Source organism: Neopsephotus bourkii, unplaced genomic scaffold (genome assembly GCF_033783945.1).
Source record: "Neopsephotus bourkii isolate Nb327-2 ecotype Australia unplaced genomic scaffold, CSIRO-AGI_Nbou_v1 NB_1780, whole genome shotgun sequence".
NCBI classification, from domain to species: Eukaryota; Metazoa; Chordata; class Aves; order Psittaciformes; family Psittacidae; genus Neopsephotus; species Neopsephotus bourkii.
The window spans coordinates 5,949,639-5,970,882 of record NW_026902254.1 but is presented as its reverse complement, the minus strand read 5'-3'; the positions used below and the strand labels follow the sequence as shown (position 1 = coordinate 5,970,882).

General features: G+C 37.1%; 1 protein-coding gene across 4 annotated transcripts in view; it reads left to right on the top strand.

Moving 5' to 3' along the window:
• KCNIP4 (potassium voltage-gated channel interacting protein 4) overlaps nt 1-21,244 on the top strand; it is a 432,794-nt gene that overhangs the window by 22,843 nt on the left and 388,707 nt on the right. Inside the window, exons 1-2 of one of the 4 annotated variants that reach the window (XM_061379848.1) lie at nt 18,058-18,209; nt 18,967-19,115. The exons of 2 other annotated variants lie outside the window; for them this stretch is intronic. In XM_061379848.1, coding sequence (XP_061235832.1) covers nt 18,968-19,115 — 148 coding nt within the window. In that variant the 5' untranslated portion in view covers nt 18,058-18,209; nt 18,967. Of the gene's footprint in view, nt 1-18,057; nt 18,210-18,464; nt 18,624-18,966; nt 19,116-21,244 lie in introns of those variants that run through there. One more of the 4 variants, XM_061379847.1, reaches the window with a different exon arrangement.

The following is a 21,244-nucleotide window of genomic DNA, read 5'->3' as shown; positions in this document are numbered from 1 at the left end:
GAACCAGTGATCTGATTCTCAAAGCTATTTGAAGACTCTGGGAGAACTGCCTCAGGTGGCTTCTGAGAAACCAGAAAAGCCACTTCAGATCACAAATGAAGAGACTTCATTGTCTCAGTTTTCTACTTGGTTCTTAGATTTCCTTTTACCATCTAGCCATATCAATGCACTGGATTGTTTTAAAGCAATAAATTGCTATATATCTATTAACTTCTTATTTTGAGGCTCACTGCTGTGGTAATTTGAGTTCAAATTAAGCGATAGAATTCAGTAGCCATCTAGTGCGCGGTATATGAATAGCTTTTAATAATGTGCACTGCTGGAGCTTATACAAATGATTTTTCTTTGAACTTTCTTTTTATAAGTATTGAAATACTCTGCAACCTTAAACTCACCTCTCTCTTTTTCTCAGTTACTTAAGAGATTTTTATGTGCCACCATCGGGCTGCTGGCATAAAGTTAACTGAATGCTAATTACAGTTCAGAACTTTTCTATGCTCAAAACTGAATATACATGAAACCACAAAGTATCCTCCTGCTAGGTTCCCATCTTTGCAGGTTTTCTAGCTACCTTAAAACTGCAGTTCCTGAAGCATTCAAGTAGGTAAAATCAATCCGTTTTCAAATTAGCCCATTTTATTAACACATGTTGAAGAGTCATGAAGAGAATGTTCACTCTCCATTTCATTTTACCCAGGGTCACAAGTAGAAAAGTGTTTCTGGTAGACTGCCTTCTGTGGCAATTAAGTATTTGCTAAATCCTGTAATCAAAGAGGCTTTTTGCATGCAGGTATTTTATTGAATCAAAGTGTTATAACCTCTGAACAGTGAAAGTGTGAAATGACTTTCCATGAAGCCTCAAAGGAGAGGAACAGCTCTCTGGAACATCCTCTGGAACAGATCCAGAGGATGGAGATGGATTATTTGGGTCTGATCCTGGCATGATCTTACACTTACTTACCAGAAGAGGATTAAATGTTCTTTACCTGCTGTTGTCAAACTTACAAAATATATGACATCTCAAAAGATCTTGACATCATCAAGACTTAAGCAGTTGTATAAAGCTGGTTATTCTACCACCCCCCTTAAACTGATGATTGAGTTAAATAAACATTAAGAATCAGAAGTCTTAAAAGGAGTATAACACTTGAATTCAATAACCTTCAAAAGCATTTTTACTAAAAGTTGTGTCTTTTTAATATAATCTTTACTAAACTTGCACATTGTCAGAATTGATAACATGAGAAAAGAACTGAAGCAATGTGTCTTTAATACTTTGCTGTTAGTCCAAAATGTGATTAGTTTCCTAAATGTATTTTGATTGTATACTTTTTACTTCAAATTTCCTTGTGACTTTCTGAGTGCAATAGAATAAACCATTATATTTTTCTCATTCGTTAACGTTGTGTTTGAACAGGTTACAAAACAAACTGTGTATTCACAGAGATGCATTCAGAATATTATTTTAATATGTTTTTCATGTTGTATCTAAGAAAGATTTCAACTTCAGTACTAGTCAGCATATATTTAAAAAATGGTTCAGATGTTAAAGCTGTCTTGTAATACAATGAACTCAGTCCCAAATTATTCCAGTGTAATTATTTTAATCTGAAACTTTGCCATTATATTTTCTATTTTCAAGTTCTAGTAATCAGCTAAATCTGCTGCTGCAATTGATGAACTATAATGCTTATCTGCAGATGTTTCATTTCTTCCTATAAACTGATTGCATTAGGATGAAATTTTAAGGGTCTTTATGAAGGGGAGAACTGTTCAACCTTCCTCATGAAACATGGAGAGGGAGACACCTTATTAGTAAAAAGAAAACTTTGCAATGCAATTAAGACAAAAGATGAGACTTACCTACAAAAAGTGTCCCTATGTTTAAGAATACTTGAGTTTTACAGTGAAAACAGGTCTGGGCTGGGTTGGACTACTTTTTAGATGTGCAGAAAAGGTTTGATTCTGCACAGTCTCATTGACATCAGTATAGGTTCTCAGATGATTTAAGCACTTATGAGAACCAGGTGTTTAGCAGAGCACTAGTTAGTGCTCTGCTCAAAAAGTCTCCAGCTATATGCCCCACAACTTTGAGGAAAAACACCCAACAGCTCTCATTGGTAATAGCCTGGAAGGATCAATTATTTACTTCCAAACTCCTCTTGTAGAGTCCACTCCAACCACATTGAGAGCTTAGAACTGAAACTGCTTTGATTGCCTAAATTTGAGTACCCAAGTACAACAGGACACAAATCATCCTTGCAAGCAAGTCAAAAGTATGACAGCAATAAGGGATGTTTAGAAGATGGGAATATATATGTTGATTTCCTCCCACAGCAGTGACTGACAGTTCCTTACCTTTTCCCTGAAAGACTGCATGATTCTTAATGAGCTAATTATTAGAAGAAAAAAAGCCTGAACAAACTAGTGAATAATATTCTGATAGCACTTATTTTCCTATTTTTGAGCTGCTTAGGCAGGAGGTGCTTTAATTCGCAGATAATTATTCTCTGCAAATTGTCCAAAAGTTTTGATAAATATTGCTTGCAACCAATTATCATACCAGCATTTCTCTTTATTCAGTCTCTTACTCAAGTACCCTAGTCTGTTGCATGAACTAGCCTCAAAATTCATTTTTAGTTCTTATAAGAAGTGTCAGAAAAGTGACAAAGCTATTACTTCGGTAATACCAAAGTAATACCAATACTTTGGTATTGACATTTTTTGCCACAAGGGCTCTTTTGGCTGTGATATAATTAGAAAGTAGAAGACTATTATTTTTTCCTTGTATGTCAGTGGTTTTATTATCAGGTTGCTTTCTCTCACATTTTCTATTTCCAGTATCAATTTGCTCATCATTTGTGGTATGTGTGCAGAACCTGAATTTATTATATTTTTTTCAAAGGGTCTTGATTCCTTTTGCAATGGTAATGATTTGTCTTTCCATATACTGAGTGGTGTGGATAATTAACTTGCAGTGAACAGGATCAAATTTTGAGGACTTGCTTATGAAAATCAGTAGGCACATAGGTGGTTGGGTAACCTCTCTATTTGTGCAGCCTCATTTGCCCTGCTTCTTCCATCATTACATTTTTCAGATGAGGCTATCATTTTGCAGTTATCCCAGAAGTAGGACTTGGGAGTGTACTGTGCAATTCTCAAGACTCTGAGAAACAATATTATTCTTAAAACCCAGCCAAGCTTCATTTTTAGTACATCTAATAATGTTAATTTCTTGTGATTTTTATATAATGTTAAATCTTGAATTAGTCAAGTGTCTATTTAGGGAGTTTTGTTTCCTCACTCCTCCAATTCTACTGATTATTATCAACCAAACATCTGGCACATTGGTTTGTTTTGGATTTTTTTTTAATTTAGTTTTTTAAATCTCTGTCTCTTTCTCTCAAACAAAGGTCACAGATATGTAACTCATTAGATTGAATAGGCTTAGAACTTAGGAAAGTAGCAATTCTCTGAACTCTGAAATTTGGCCATTAAAGCTTTTATATGTGATTATCACCTTGCAAAAAATGGTAAAGAAATCTCTAGCACAAAAACTGTCTGCAGCTGTTGTATCTGAGACTGTATTCTTGTTTTATTCGTATTTACAGTTGTTCATTTCTCACACTTCAGAAGATAGATGAATGAGGCATGGAAACTAATCACTCAGTATTGCAACATGAAAGTGACTATATTATCTATTTGTAGCACTGCACAGATGTGCATCTTTTGAACTGCCATCAGAAGCATTTCTCATAGACCAAGTGTATTTTCTCTTCAAGTATTTAATATTTGATTGATGAAAAAATCACATTAGTGGTTTAACTGAAATAGTGTTTCATATACTCTCAAAGGACTTCCTTCTGAAGTTTGAATCAAATTACTGGAGGTGGTTTAAAGAACATAGAAGCTGAGGGAAGAAACTCAAATCAATACAGCCTAAAATTTATAATCTGATTTTTGAAGTTACTGACTACTTTATATTAAGACTGTGATACTATTAAACCTGGAACAAAGCAGCGCCCCTTTAATTGCTAGATTATGACAAAAGGAATGCATAAAGATGCAGATACTAATGCAAGAAGGCACTGGTCTGGAACTCCAGCTGTCTAGGTCAAGTTCCTGGCTCTGCTGTACACCACCTCAGGCAAATAATTCAGTCTCTCTGGGCTTCCATTCTCCATCTGCCAAATGGAGACAATGGAGGCGTCCTTCTGCCTGGTCTTCATCTTGCCTATTTATATTGTGGTTTAGAGGAAAAATAAATGTTTCTTAAAACATGTTTGTATAGTACCAAATACACTGAGCCTTTTAGGTACATCCATACTACAGTAAGGGATGACAGCCTCTAGGCAGAAGCATTTTTAATGTGTGTTCTGCATAATGGATTTGCAGTCCACTTCAGACCAGTCCTGAAATAGTGTAAAACTTTCTCCTGGTCATTTTGGCAGATTATAAATTTTGTTGTTCAGTTACCATATTGTGATTACCATAATTAGTATGGTCAGCATTTATTACTGAGTTTCCCCATCCTGCCTACCCTCTCCATGCACAAACACCCTTGTAACAGGACGTTATAAATGACCAGCATACATCAACTATTGATAGATAATGGCTTCCATTGTATTGCTAGTAATAAAACTTTAATTTTTATGGCCAAATTGCATTTCGTGATCCCATAGTGCCTATGAGTTCTAGGACTTGATAGAAATTGAATAGACATAAAATGCATTCACACTGCCTAACTTAGGTACTTGATCAGGTTGAAAATGTAGCCAGAAGAGGGCAGCTCTGGGCAGAGCATTCAGGAATTCTGCGTTTTCCTTTGATAGGGCATGTCTCTGCAGGACTATAGGTTGAATCAAGGGAATTTACCCACTCAGTGAGGAAAATTGGGTATTAAAAGTCATATAGCTTCTCTACTGTTTACTCCCTTCTGACACAGCAATTTTTTATTTTTTATTTTTTTTTTTTAAATCTTATTCAGGTGGGTATTTCTTTCCAACACAAACCTTCATTTGCTGCCACTGTAAAAAAAAAAGTGAGGTTTATAAATGCCTGCACAGAAATTAGTGACGATGGTTTTGAATTCATGGTTCTTACATGGAAACACCCTCTGAAAATCTTTTGACATGATCCTTTAACACAGACTTGCTATTACAGTAAGTACTTTTTTTTGCCCCAAATTAGTATCTAGAAAGAGTGATGTGCCATGGTGTAAAAATCTCTGTATGCTCATAATTCAGTATATCACTTAAAATGGAAATGAGACTATGAAGTATTCTGGCAGACATTTAGCAAGGTTGGAGATTATTCAGTAGTGTGTTTCCTGTTTTTAGATTAATTTGGCCATTTTGAACTAGTAAAAGGTGGTATATATTAGTGTAGTAAGGTGAAAATAAATGTGGTGTCTCATGAAGATAGATTGGGTTACCACTGCCCCCTTGGGTATGTCATGCTTGCATGAAAAGAAACTCAGTGTTACAATGTAGTTTCCATGGATAGTCAGAGAAATGTTGGAACGCAAAATACAGTTGCCTATTCTAGTCGTTATAAGAAGTGCCATGGTACTTGACTACCCTAAGTTATCAGAACCCCAGAGGATCCTTAGCTACTCTAACACGGTACCAAATTAGGTCTGGGACAAATATCTGGATGCTAAACCACCTTCTCATCCTTCTGCAAAGTGTTACTTGGTCAAAATATGGGCTGAACTCTTGCTATTTTTCTTCTTAAATGAACAGCAGTAATAGAGGGGGGTTTAGGGAAATGTGGGACAACTGTCTTATCAATGTCATGGACTGGTACTATTTCCTTTTATGACTATTTTAATATGGGAAATTAAAAAAGGAATTTGATAATGCTACATGTCCTGAACCTTTAGCTCTCATTTGCATCATTCTCTTTGCATCATGAATTGAATTTTAAATTCAAAATAAATGTATGGCAGGGAGAATCCTAATTGCAGCAGCTTTTCTTTCCTTTTCCCCTTCTCAGTCTCCTTACCCTAGTCCAGTCTCCCTCTCTCATTATAGAATCACAGTTGGAAGTTTCTTTAAGTCCATTAATATAGTTATTGTTTAATATATAGAGATGTTCATATATCAGTTCATTGACTGAATAGTAGGTAACATTAATGAGTAGTGGGTAGCAGTATTGACATAGTCTGTTGGTATCTGTGTAACACTATGCTGTTGGTAATACCTGTCAAAAGTATACATGGTAACTACTGCTGTACTCTGTATAAGGAGCATAGGTCATACCTTACAGTACTTGCTTATTGTCCTGAATATTTGTGTCTTTCTTATTATTGTGCACACACTTAATAATTTTATTTGCTGATGTCCCTCCAGTCTGTTAATATTTCTAAGCTAGTCATTTAATTTAGCCTCTTAGTTTCCCCTTCTGTAATATGGGATAATAATGGTGCTCAACCAACTCTGTTTGCTTGCTGAACTCTACCATTAAAATTTGCTCAGTTATTGTTCCAAAAGATAGAATTCTTTTGTTTGACCATTATACAGAATATGACAGAAAGTGGCAATACCAAAGTGTGAGAATCACAATATTTCAGATGGTGGACTCCAGTTACTCAGAGCTAGGAAATGCCATAAATGAATGGAAGAATGAACAGAAGTCAGAATGAAAAGGAAAGAAAAAAATCAGCATATTAGAAGCAACTCATAGGGAAAAAATAAATAAGTAGTATGAATGCCTGTTTCTCATTAATTGCACGTGACTTTTACAATATGCAATACTAGGTTCAGGAGGATAAGCTTTATTATAGATCTTAATACATTAATTGGCAGCATGTGGTATACAACCTTATTTGTATAAAGGATTTAACTGAGAAATCAAAATAATTTTACTTTTACAAGAGCTAGAAATATGCATATATTTGAAAAGGAATATTCACTTCTTCCTAACTGTTCCCTGGTTTTACTCTTCTATTTTAGTCTCCTTTAGAGTTATCACGTCCAATTACAAGATGGGGGCAATAAAAAAGCTGAAATCTTTGGAGTTTAATGTCAGTTCTGGTGTCCTCAACATAAAAAGGACATGGACCTGTTGGAACAAGTCCAGAGGAGGGCCACGAGGATGATCAGGGGACTGGAGCACCTCCCATATGAAGATCGGCTGAGAAAGTTGGGACTGCTCAGTCTGGAGAAGAGAAGGCTGCGGGGAGACCTCATAGCATCCTTCCAGTATCTGAATGGGGCCTATAGGGATGCGGGGGAGGGACTCCTCATTAGGGACTGTAGTGATAGGACAAGGGGTAATGGGTTAAAACTTCAACAGGGGAAGTTTAGATTGGATATAAGGAAGAAATTCTTTCATGTTACGGTGATGAGGCACTGGAATGGTTGCCTAGGGAAGCTGTGAATGTTCTATCCGTGGCGGTGTTCAAGGCCAGGTTGGACAGAGGCTTGGGTGGCATGTTTTAGTGTGAGGTGTCCCTGCCCATGGCAGGAGAGCTGGAACTAGATGACCTTAAGGACCTTTCCAACCCTAACTATTCTATAATTCTATAATTCTATATTCCTGCCTATGTCAGGAATACATCAATTTACATGCCAGTGGAAGGTCAAAAATCTCATTATTATTTGCAGTGTTTATGACTGCTTTCCTAACCAATAACTCCAAGTTCTGAAGTGCAGGTGCTGGAAAGCCATCTGATCTATGAGACGGTTTATTCATTTGAACCACTTGATATTGCCTAAAGCTATGAAAATATGGATATAGTAAAGCACATTATTGTAATTATTCAATTAGGAATGCCTTCAATTTTTCAGGTGTTCTAATCACTTGGGTATTTAACATACTGCTAAATGATCATCATCTGATTAAATACAGTTTTGTATGGCGCTTTAACACTTCTTATCGCTGAAGGACAACATAAACAAACGCAGACAAATTACTTAATCCTAAAAAACTGATTAATTTTGAATGCATTTGCTATAATTTAGCTGGTGTTAGAGGAATTGTTAAAAGCACTGGAACTTGGCAGAAAATCTGACAGAATTGCTACAGAACTGTGTTCTATTTCATTTATTTACAGTTATATTTCCAGCTTTTAATGGCAATGAAGGTAAACTTGCAAACAACCCATGAAATGAGGGGAGAACAACATCGTGCTTTTCCCTTCTATCTGCAAAAAAATAACTTTTTTTTTTTTTTTTAATCTAGAGATGATCACACTAATCTTCTAAACTGACTTTCTCAGACAGAGGTTTTTTTTCATGGAGATTGAATCATAATTTATGTTTCACATATGATTGCATTTAACAAAACAATAAAGAAATCACCACTAATATTTAACTACTGTAAATTTTCATTTTATTTTCAGATTTTTCTAGGTTCAGTTTTCACCTTTTGTATCATACATGGTACATGTCAATCAGCCTCAAAAATTTTCCATAATCAGATCTCTGTTCTGTTTATGAGTATATTCCCAGAGAGATGCAGTCATCCCTTACCTTCCTTTACTTTGCAGTCAACCTCTGAAGTTACTCTCAATTCTGTGGAAGTGTGGACTCTTAACCAGAATGCTGTTCTGGTATAGTTTCAGGGGATTTTTTTTTTGCTTTTGTGTGTGTGTGTGTGTGTGTGTGTGTGTGTGTGTTTTAGCAAAAAAAGTCTCTATTCTTTGTTCCTAGAAGTGGTGTTTTTTTAATCTGCTGAGCCGAAAAAAACCCCAGATCCACTGGGTTTATTGCGTAACAGTAAAATGTCCTCCTGATTACTTACTCCATAAATCTTTGCATTTGTCCATATAAGGAATTCATAGTGTTCTTTAAATTGCTGATAAAATCATTGACAAGTTGGACCAAGAGCCACTCTTTTCTGCATTCATAGATGTATTCTCATTAATGAGTAATCCCTACCATTTATGCTTAATAGGGTCTTAACTATGAAACAGTAAAACTTAATGAATAGTTAAAGCCAGAAAGCTTTAAATAGTTAAAGTCTGAAAGCCAGACATGAAAGCTGGTAGAGATGATGACGCTAGTAACAACAGAGCATGTAACTAAGGTGGTGTGTGAGAACTCTTTATATCACTTGATAGAGAAGGGACATAAAAATGCCCACAGGTATTTTTATTATATTAAGACAGATAACAGTTCTAATTTGCTGGTATCTTTTCAGGCTTCTGCTCATAACAAACTAATGGCTGCTTAGCTCTCAAAATATGCAGTTACTGAATCTAAAGTTTATTATAATTCATCAAAGGTGAACAGTCTCCAGCTATGCTGCCTTCATAGGCACTATAGAAATGCATAATTTTTTTTCTAATTTTCCATCCTTTATTGGTACAGTCTAATTCCATTCTCACTTGTTCAAAGAAAAATTATTCTTGATGTGTGTATGTGCCCAACAAGGAAAATGAGAAATGATTATTCTTATTCATTAGCAATGAGAGATAACTGAATTTTGTCTCATTTAATCAATATAGATAACAATGAGACTTTAGTTTGTCTTTCAAATGATGTAAAATCTGATGGACTGCAAAAGTGTGAGACTACTAAATTACAGCATTTGTTTCTTTCCTGCACTGCTGTTGTGCAGTAACAGCATAATATGGAGATTTCTGAGAGCTTACAAGTTCACTAGGAAGCGACAGCTTTGATTTTCTGAAAGGTAGAGTATAAGAGTTAAAAGCTTGCAGAGTATTTTCTGTCATTGTGAAGTGTTAGAATAAGGCATGCTGTTGATGGAATCTGTAGTTTCTGAGTACCCTGCATCATTTCTCCCTTTGAGAATTTCACAGTAACTCTGTGAATACCATCACTACTCTACTTGGACAGACATTTAACATATGTTGACAGTACATAATCAAACATAAAAACACATCCTGAATATCCACAAAATGCAGACTTCATTTTAGAATTGTGCTGGCCTGGTAAACCACCTAGAAAAGCTTTTTTTCCTCCCACAAGTAATACTATAAACAGCTTTTCTCTGGCATGATCTCATGTAAATAGAATCTTAGAATAGTTAGGTTTGGAAAGGACCTTTAGATCATCTAGTTCCAATCCTCCTGTGATGAGCAGACTCATCACACTAGATAAGGCTCTGTCCAACCTGGCCTTGAACACTGCCAGAGATGGAGTATTCACAGCTTCCTAGGGCAGCCCATTCCAGCGCCTCACCACCCTCATTGTAAAGAACTTCCTTATATCTAACTGAACTTCCCCTGTTTAAGTTTAAACCCATTACCCATTGTCCTATCACTACAATCCCTGGTGAAGAGTCCCTCTCTGGTATCCGTATAGCCCCCCTTGAGATACTGGAAGGCTGCTACGAGGTCTCCACACAGCCTCCTCTTCTCCAAGCTGAACAGCTCCAATTTTCTCAGCGTACTTTTGTACAGGCTCAGCCTTGTGGCCCTCCTCTGGACTTGTTCCAACAGTTCCATGTCCTTCTTATGTTGAGGACACCAGAACTGCACATAATACTCCAAGTGAGGTCTCAAGAGCAGAGTAGAGGGGCAGGATCACCTCCTTCAACCTGCTGGTTATGCTCCTTTTTGATGCAGCCCAAGATATGGTTGGCTTTCTGGGCTGCAAGCGCACACTGCTGGCTCATGTTAAGTTTGTCATTGACCAACACCTCCAAGTCCTTCTCCGCAGGTCTGCTCTGAATCTCTTCTCTGCCCAACCTGTAGCTGTGCCTGGGATTGCTCCGACCCAGGTGTAGGACCTTGCACTTGGCATGGTTAAACTTCATGAGTTTGGCATCAGCCCACCTCACAAGTGTGTCAAGGTCTCTCTGGATGGCATTCCTTCCCTCCAGTGTATCAACTGAAACACACAACTTGGTGTCATCAGCAAACTTGCTGAGGGCGCACTCAACCCCACTGTCCATGTCAGCAACGAAGATGTTAAACAAGACCGGTCCCAACACTGATCCTTGAGGGACACCACTCGTTACCTGTCTCCAGTTGGATATTGAGCTGTTGACCACAACTCTTTGTTTGTGACCATCCAGCCGATTCTTTATCCACTGAGTGGTCCATCCATCAGATTCAGTTGTCAGTTTAGAGACAAGGATGTCGTGTGGGATCGTGTCAAACACCTTGCACAAGTCCAGGCAGATGGCATCAACTACTTTGCCCCTGTCTATCAGTTCTGTAGCCCCATCATAAGAGGCCACCAAATTGGTCAGGCAGGATTTCCCCTTAGTGAAGCCATGCTGGCTGTCACCAAGCAGCTTGTTGTTTTTCATGTGCCTTAGCATGCCTTCCAGGAGAATGTGCTCCAAGATTTTGCCAGGCACAGAGGTGAGACTGACTGCTCTGTAGTTCCGTGGGTCATCCATTTTCCCCTTCTTGAAAATGGGGGTAATAATTTCGTTTTTCCATATATTTCCCTTTTTCTGTATCCTTTTTCCGTACCACTAGATTTAGACTCATGCTGATAAAGTTGTTTTTGTAATGAAAAATTTTGGTTTAATATTTCAAGATTATTTTGAGGAAGAAAAGGCTCTCAGTTGTTCCAGTTATGTGAATTCTGGAAAGTGTTGGCAACTGTAGAAAGTCTATGCTAACACTTCAATTACACTGTATTCCAGAAGGAATTCTAGCTGGGCAGAAATACGAAAACACAGTCTTATGCAAGTGTATAAGTGCACTTATGTAGGTGTATACTTATGTAAATGTTCAAGACTGTGCTTTTTTACTTCAGTTTCAAAATAATTATGTGTATCTGTATCTGTGATAGCAATTAAGAAATTGATGAGAAGCTCCAAACTCCTATGGCACTCTTTCATATCCACTTTTAGTATTGCATAAGGATCATTAGGCTAATAGAAAATCAATAGGTAGGACATGGCCATTAAAGGGTTTTTCTTCAGTTGCTTATAGTCTGTGTACTAATTACTGAGGAAAACTGTCTATTTTAATGGTAAATCTCTAGTTGTTAATTTTTTGGTAACCCACTTTGTGTGGTTTCTGTTTGTTTTCTCTCAGAAACTGCAGCCACAAGACACCACAACTATCAGTTTTGCTAACTAACTGCCTTATTAGTCTCTCTAATTAGGCCAACAATTCAGAAGAAGGAAAAAGCCATTGTCATTAGGTGTAGCTGTTCGAGTGGAAGGCAAAAGGTACAGCTCTTACACAGCACTTGTGATTTTCTTGTTCTGTGACAGAACAGAATGTTTTTGTTCCCATTTTTGTCAGGCACATTCACAATAAAGACTAAATCTCTGTAAAGTAAACATTTTATCTTGTATGGGTGGCCCAAGTGACTGGTAAAGGTGGTATTCAGCCTACTAAATGCTCATTCAGCTTGAACCTAAATTGCAAGTATTGACCAGCCTGGCCTCTGAATAAACAGCTTGAACCCTTTTCTTAATAATTATCAAGATAGTTGCACATACAATTATTTTTTATTCCTGTGCATGATGTCTAGCTTCATAAAGACTAAACACTGCTGGATGACCATAGAAAGAGAGAAAGCTGCTATGTAAGAATGCTATATGCCTCTGATGAGAAAATTTTAACTTGCTATCTCTTTGCAGTAATTCTGCTAAATGTATCTGCATGAGACAGTAAAATCCATGTCAACTATTATTTTAACTTACTAAACGGTACTGTGATTAAGTAACATGAAAATGCAGTCACTCCAAATTTGCACAAAAAGGCTCCTCCTGTTACCTTTTTAAATAATAAATTACTTTCTCGCTTGCTAGCATTGTTTCTTTTTCCTTAGTTCCTCTCAGCTGACTATGATGTGAATTTCCACTTGCTATAGTGTTTAGTCTCACTTCAGGACCATTAAGGAAGAAATCATAGATGTAAAAAAGCTAAAATAGATTCAAAGGATAATTTGTCAGTGTATGATAATCACCTGAGCCTGACCATGCAAAAGCTGAACACTACATCCTTCCGTTATCCACAGTAAGAGCTAGAAGTGCTCAGCATATCACAGAATCAAGACTCAGTATTTATGTGACTGCAATATAGTGCAGTTGATTATATTCTGAATTTATGTTCTCTCAAGCTCTGTTCAATCTTTGAGGCTGTTAATATCTAGAAAAGCATAAATTATTTTAGAATAGTTTCATAGGAGTAAAATTTTATGACAACACATGAAAGTCTGCTTAAAATTCAGAAATACTACTTTTATTGTATCAACTTCATGACTTCGTTCACTTTGTGTTTGAATAGAATAAAGACACAGTTTAAAGTCTGTCTGAAAATGTCTTTATTGTTTTTAACTCCTATTCTGTTGTCCTCAAGGTGTTTAGTGTTATTTTGCTGAACATAAGGCTAGGCATGAAGCTTAATGAGACAGTAATTTTCAACATGATTTTATTTAGTGCAAAATAATGTAGCAACCTAAAAATGCAAGTGTGTATCCAATCTGAATTGTTATCTCCAGTTTGGAAAGTTATTTAAGAGTTCAGCTAATACTTCATCAGGAGTCCAAATAACAAAGGTGTTCAGAGTAATTCATATGTAGTGTCTCCAAGAAATCTGTATATCCCTAAGTGAGACTTCTGTCTTTTTGAGGAAATGTGTGAGTTATGTTCTACTGAAATAGGAAATCATAAAATTTCTTGTTTACTGGTTCGTAATCAATTTTATTTGAAACTGTAATATGAGGCCTGTTTTGCATCCTTTCCCAAGCATATTGTGCAGTAGCATTCCTCTTTTTATGCCAGTTTCCTCTCCAGTGACCTTATTATGGTCAAATCAATTTTTAGAAGATTCTGATTTCACCTATTCAGTTAATTGCTCAGTTGCACCCCTTTTTGCTTTCTTTTTTCTTTTTTGTTTTGTTTCTGTTTTTTAACCATTTAAAGGACTTTATCAACATGACATTATAGCATCTGAAGTAATTCTGGTTTTGTTCCTGTTCTTCAGTGACTAAGCAATGATTGCTTTGTAGCAGTTAAGAACTCATTTTGTAGATGATTTATTGTAGTGTTTTCTTGTTCTAAGCTGCTTATATGTGAAAATGCATTGGATGAAGAATATCATACCTAGAAATAATAATTTCAGATACTAGTAATAAATTATCTATAAAAGGCAAAAAGAGGGGTCTTGGAAATGTTTTGTCATTGTTCAGTTAGCTTCATTTGTTGGTGCTGCCCCATCTGCAGGATGCTCTCTGATGAGCAGTTTTCTGCCCCTGTTACTAGTGCTATGCTACTGCTAAGTGCTATTCAGTGCTGTCAAAAGGTGTCTGAAAGATGTTCCAGGTGGCCTCTAGGGGTATTTTGACAAATATTTGGCAAAGTAGGAACCTAAGCAAAAAGAAAGCATAGCATTTTAGAAAGTAGTGACCATCATTTGAAATGGAGCTCCAATAGTTATGATTTAACTGAGAATAGCTGATATCACATAACCCTTATATGAGTCACGAGCTTGTGATTCTCTGGAGTTTTTAACTGACATGATTTAGATAAAAACAGTGATTTAACCATCAACAGGAAATTAACAACTTTATATATGGAAACCCAAGCTTTATTTTTAGGTGTAACTGATTACAGATGAAATCTAGTAACACGAAATAACAAACCCCTGCTTTCTTACATAGTCTCCATCTCTGTGCACTGTTACTGCGGCAGTAAATGAGGTCAGGATGACCACAGGTTCCTAGTTGCTTCTGCAGTAGCGTGTAGGGGCTCAGGCCAGAGGCATTCCAGGGGTTTTGCAGATATCTTCTCCATGTTTTTCATCTTGTTGATGCTCTCACTAATACATAGTTCTGTTTATTTTCTTTCTTACCTGTTTTAACTGCTCATTCTCAGTTGGAAGATCTGTCCATCCCCAGAGCCTGAGGTTGCTCAGGCTTAGTATGTTGTAGGTACCAGTCTCATATAGGTGCTCCCTGAACAATGTGCATTAATTTCAGAAACTGGATGCTCATTTAAACATTCTGAAGGGTTCAGCCTTGCACTGATCACCCACAGTTGATGTACCCCCAGAGTGCTTTTTTGTCTCTCCCTTTTCCATTTTGCCTAAGTTATTCAATGATTCAGTGTATATAGGGGAAACATGGACTCTGTACATCCTGGATTGAAATACTTTCCACATATGATACTTCTCACATGTTATTTACAACATGACCTTTTTTTTCTTCAGCTTTGTATGTAATGAATTTTTTACAGTCCTTGGTTATGCACATGTGGCATTTACTACCAGTCCATTTCCTTTTCTCAGAGTACATAATTTGCAGAAGAGATAGACGTAAATCAAGTGCATTGCCTCAGAATAATGATGTTCATTGCTTTTGTAAATTAAGTATTAGGGACATGTGAGGTACAGTATCAATTGCTTGGAAAAATTCAATGGTGCCTTGAACTTTACTGTTCTACAGGCTAAGTTTATTTTAAGCTCACTACAACATCCTAGAATGATGATTAGAGCCACAAAGAGCATCTGATTCATGTAATCTTCTATTATAGAAGAAAATTGCAATGAGTTGATTAAGGCTTGAAGGAACCAGATACAGTGTAATCTGAACTCTGACATCTTCTGAACCATTTTTAGAAAAAATACTGCCTTCCAGAATTAAATCTCAAGTGAAGTATTCACATCATGGCAAATAAGACACAGTTTTCAGCTGCACATAAGCAAATCCTAAAGATTTCAGCAAGGGTTCTACCTTTCCATATCCTCTTGAGGTGTGTCATTGAATTTGTGCTGTCATATATCCCATCTCTGGCAAAGCTCCTCTGTATTTTTCTCCCTCCTGAAGACCTTACTCAAATGCTAATGTCGGATATCCAGCAGCCCTCTCCTATTTCATGTGAACAGTTGTTTCATGTTTACGTCATGGCACTGTTTTCACAGTTGCTTGTCTCAGCTCCTGTGTCTGTTTCCCCATTCACATTACCTTTGGATTAATGAATCGCTGAGATGAGGTGCTCCCAGAATGTGTCATGAGAGCTAACATTTGAGCTGGATCAAGGATTTTGTAGCTGACCTTTCATGGTGTCCTGGGTTCAGCAGTAGCAGTCAATTTTTCTCCTTCTTGATAGCTGGTGCAGTGTTGTGTTTTGTCTTTCAGCCTGGGAACAGCACTGATAACACCAATGTTTTTAGTTGCTGCTCAGTAATGTTTAGCCTGACCAAGGACTTTGTGAGTCTCATGCTCTGCCAGGGAGAAGGGGAGGCCGGGAGGAAGCAGAGACAGGACACCTGACCCAAACTAGCCAAAGAGGTATTCCATAGCATAGCATGTCATGCCCGGGGACGTAACTGGGAGTTACCCGGAAGGGCACGGGTGCTTCTGGGTAGGGCTCGTTTTGGTGGATGGTATTGTATTCTCTTCCGCTGTTATTTCCCTTATCATTATTATCACTGGTGGTAGTAGCAGTGGTTTGTGTTATACCTTAATTGCTGGACTGTTCTTATCTCAACCCGTGGGAGTTACATTCTTTTGATTCTTCTCCCCATCCCTCTGGGCACAGGGAAAGGGGGTGGGAGGGGAAGGAAAGAAAGAGGGAGGAAAGGGGGGGAGTGGGTGAACGAGCTGTCTGGCTGTGTTTAAACCACGACACATGGACAGGCAGTTTCTCTGAAGGTTTATAGAAAGAAAATGAACTTAAACTACTTCAGTGGCACTTCCAAGTTTTAGCTGTTTGGGGATAAACTACATGATGCCATATTCCAGTGCTGCTGGGCATAGTACTGGCTTTCTCTCTGTGCTGGAGGGAAGTGATATAGATGTGTTCCACCAGAGAAGATGGGTTATCTTGTGAATGTCCTGCACAGACTGATCATAACTGAACCTCTGGTTTCAGAGGGATTAACTCTAATTTCGCAAGTACATTAGTTTCATTTTCAAGATGGGATGTAGAAATAGTTGAGAGCATTATCTTTTAAATATACTTTTTATTTCTATGCAATAACTAACATTTGTGCTTCACTCTTGCCGCTCAAAATTCTGCTCCAAGAGTCTTATGGAAGTCCAGACTGAATCTTTTGTGGTGAAAATGTATTTTTTAGCACAGTAAAACACCAATGTAAAATAACTATTTATTCTGAAAATGGAACCTTTAAAAAATGTGAGAGAAGAAAGCTGTGAAATGTGCTGAAACTGGAAGAAGTTTCTTTGTTGAAGTTTCAGAAGTTTCAGACACTGTCACCAGATTGAAATTCAGCTCACTTTAGTAGTGGCTTGCGATGGGAATACAGCCATGACTGGAATGCTGTGTCATGCTGTGGGACTCAAAAGGACCTGATGCCAGCAAGTACTGCTCCAACACTGCAAATTCAAGCCTTGTTCAGTTCTAATTAGTGATGGGCCTAAAATATAGCCCTATATATGAGTCTGAATGTAACTGTTCCCCTTTCCTTTAGCTGCCTAAAAAATTGGTTAAGTCCCATGGTCTGCTGTTACGAACAGAATTCACTGCTGGTTGATAGGCTGCTTCCAGAGGTGGAATTAGTGTGCTTGGAAATCTCCATCTTAGCCTGTGCTGCTAGATCTGAGATGTCTCTACTTGTTATAGGTAGGTATGGGGATTTGTGTGTAACATTTTCACAAAGCAAAGGAGTTAAGCCATAGTTTAGATGTGTGCAGAAAATGTCACATACATAAAGCTTGCAAATTTATATAATTGGCATTAAGAGTAATTCAGTTAGAAGGAAAGCTGACTGATAAAAACCCGTGGATTGCTAGGATCTTTAAAAAAAATAAACTTCAGGAAAGGGAAACTTTTTTATTGATTGTTTTGCATAACTAATAGAAACTCCTGACAAAAATGCATGCAGTGAGGGCATGTCTTAACATCATGCTTTCTTTCCTTAGGAAGCAGTAAGCTTACAGTTGAAAAGTCAGCTTTGTTTCCCAAACTCCAGGGTGTATTGTGACCAATGCCTAGTTTTTGTTTGTTTGGCTTTTTTTTTTTTTCTTTTACTGTTTTCTGCCTCTTGCCTTTAGAACTTGTGTTTAATGTTAGATTCAAATTATGGGTGAGAGCACAGTATGAGGGAAAAGGAGGGAAGTGAAATGGGCCACTTAGGTGTCCTGCTCCTGGCTGGGCACATTTACTGTTTGTAATTAGAGTAGCTCCCCTGATACAGTCTATGGCTGGTTGTCAAAGGGCTGCCGCAGCTTGCAGCTTTCTTCTGTCCTCAGCAGCAGTCATCTCCTTGGCATCTCAGGCTGGAGCTCACTGAAGAGCGAACATGAATGCTGTTTAAGACTCTTACATGACCTTGGAGTAGCATAAAAGTCCTGGAGCACTGGGTAGGTGCCTTTTCTTGTTTTTTTGGCCCCATAGTAGGGCTTTGGTTAAGTCCTGGTAGATGTTGGTTGTTGCTAATGGCCTCCTTCAAGGTGGCAGTATATCAAGGAAAATGATGTCATATCAAAATTTATTGGTCTGCTTGTGTGAATCAGAAGGTACTGTAGAGAAATGGTCTCCCAGTGTACAACTGGCTCTAAGTGGCTCAGCTGCTTTTCTGCATTTGAGTGACAGTGGCATTAAGGCATCACTGAATCCCAACTATTCATCTTTTCTGGGTAGAGCAGCTGTCTTTCAGTAACAGCTTAGGGGAATGCAGCTCTCCTCTATGACACTGATGTAAGCTAAGATAGGAAGGATAATAGGTTCATGCATAGAGGATTACGTTACTTCCTTTACCTAAACAACTGACTAAGGTAAGAGGTAAATACTTATTTAACATCTAAAGATATTATGTAATTTATAGCATTTAAGTAAAATAAAAGTTTTAAAGTAGAAGATAAAATCTGCTTTTTTTCCCCATCTTTTTTTTTTTACAACTACATTAATGTTCCAGATAAATCATTCAAATACAAAAGAATACAAATACAATAATTCAATTTAAGTTAATAATACGAATACGTGAGATAAGAGTAATGTCTTTTCCCTTTATCCCCAGTCTATATCCTCTCTTCTCCTTCCACCTCCTTTAGCCCTAGTTTATGGATTTAAGTTGTGTATATATCATTCAGGAAAACTAAAGGTTAAGTTTTTGTTTAGGATGGAAATGTTAGCCCCTGAAAAGAAAACACATGAAGAGAATGAAGATTTGCAGCAGCATCATCAGAAGCCTGCAAACTGCAAGAAATTGCTTAGGAATTGCTGCTTGATAAAGCGATTTTTTGCCTGGAAAAGTTTAAGCTCTAAAGGTACCTTTCCTATTCAAATGTTTAGTGTAGGAGAAATTGTTGTCTTTCCAAAAAATCTGAATTTTTGATACAGTGGTGTTACTGAATTTAGCATCAGTCAAGTTACATGTAGAAAAAGTCTCTGCTGTCTTGGGTCTATTGTTCAAAGAGATTAAAAATGGTACATCTTTGATTGAAAGTGCTTTATCATAATGTGATATAAATAATTGTACTGCAGGAGCATTAATTTTGCAGCACATCAAAATACATGGTTGGCAGAAAAAAAAAAATCCTTCAGTCAGAACATTAATGACTGCATGTAAAATCCCAGCAATTAAATGTATCAATTTATTGGTGCCCAAACCAAAAATCTGTTTTGATTAGTAACACCTCCTTTGATCACTGTCAGAGTATATTTACATGGAAATTACATGATATATCCCTTTGTCTTTGAGAAAATAGGGAAAGGTAACATCCTGTCACTTTTGTACATAATGATGCTATGTACTGTATTTATTAATAAACACTGAAAGAAATGCTTCTTTTTAAATTGAAAGTTGGCTATGAAATACCTCACCCATTGAAAGTCTAACTCTCTTATGAATAATAAATTAAACAGCTACCATCCTGAAGTGATGGCTAATCTGCTTCACAATGTTTTCCTCAGGAACATACACACAGTTAAGGATTTTATTCAGCACTGATTCCTCTTTTTGCCTCTTAATGTTGCATATTTGTAATTTGCAACATTATGTAAAAACAAAGCAAAAAAACAGTGCCCCGAACAACCCTTCTGTGTTTTGACAGAATTTTTCATCCCCTTGCACACAGTTTCTGACAATAACAAAAACCCCAGGTCCTCAGTATATTGAATTTGTGTCAAACAGAATAAAAAAATGCATGACATTGTTTTGTCATGAAGAGCTAAGTCACCAGATCCTGAGTGATATTTTACTTATACATTTACTTTAAAGGATATGCTCTAGGAGCTTAGTTTCAGCATTTAGATACAATGATCTGTTTAAATGTAGCCTACCTCTGATTTTAAACTGCCCTTATCCCTGTGTTATCCAAGTAAACAAGTGTTTATATGCATCTTAATCTAAGCATAATCACGTATCTATTTTTGGCCACTCATTTTTAAAGCCCTAGGGTAATATTTCCAACAAATGTCTGCTTTAATCTCCATTAATATTATGGTTTGCTAAATACATGTTTGATTTCTGATTACTGTATCACTTTGTACCTTTAATTCTCTGCACTTTCATTTATGTTCTGTGTTGTTAGTAGAGCTAATGAAGTACAAATGAATTTGCTCTAACCTTTCCAAAACACTAATCCTTTCGTTCACAGGTATATTAGATATTTTTTATTTTATTTTTCATTGGGTTATTTATCAGCAATCTCGGTAGGCATAAGGAGTCAGCTCTCTAGAAGCTGTGAATCTGAAGCAGCTTCCACTGAAATTAAAAGGTCTGATTCTTCAATATATTTAAACTGGCTAATAATTTGCATCTCTGGAAAGGGTATTAAACCAGTCAATAGTAATGATAAAATTAAGGATTTATTTTTTCTTGGTAAAGCTAATTAGTAGATATAATGAATTACTGTAAAATCAGGCTCAGCTAAATTACTCTGGGCTACTCCAACAGAGGCAAAATCAAAATCTGACACAGTTAGCTCAGCGTGAAGATATTAATTTTTCTGTATCTAGTACTGAATGATAGAAAGTGTATTCCCATAAGGATACCTTTACAAGAACCTTTGAATATTTTTCAGGATTGAGAAGACTGACATCCTGAAGTGCTTTTTCCAGCACTGCTCTGTAGCCCAAGGTGACCTCACTGGCTCAAAAAGTTTTTTTGGACTTCAGTACTAGAACCTACTGACATCTGTAACACAAGTTGTATACAGTATATCTCATTACGTTCCTGAGACACATCTAGGTAATATTCCATGCATGTAAACAAGTGGGACATTTCTGAAAATCCCTAGGCCTGGCCACAGAGATGCTCATCCATTCTCTGACATCAGTTAAGTCAGCAAGAAGTCTGCTGTAATTGAACCTTCCTATCCTTCCATGATGCCATGGTAGCTACAGAGCACCAGGGTACTGAGATATTAATCAATACTGTTTTATGCCAGCAGAA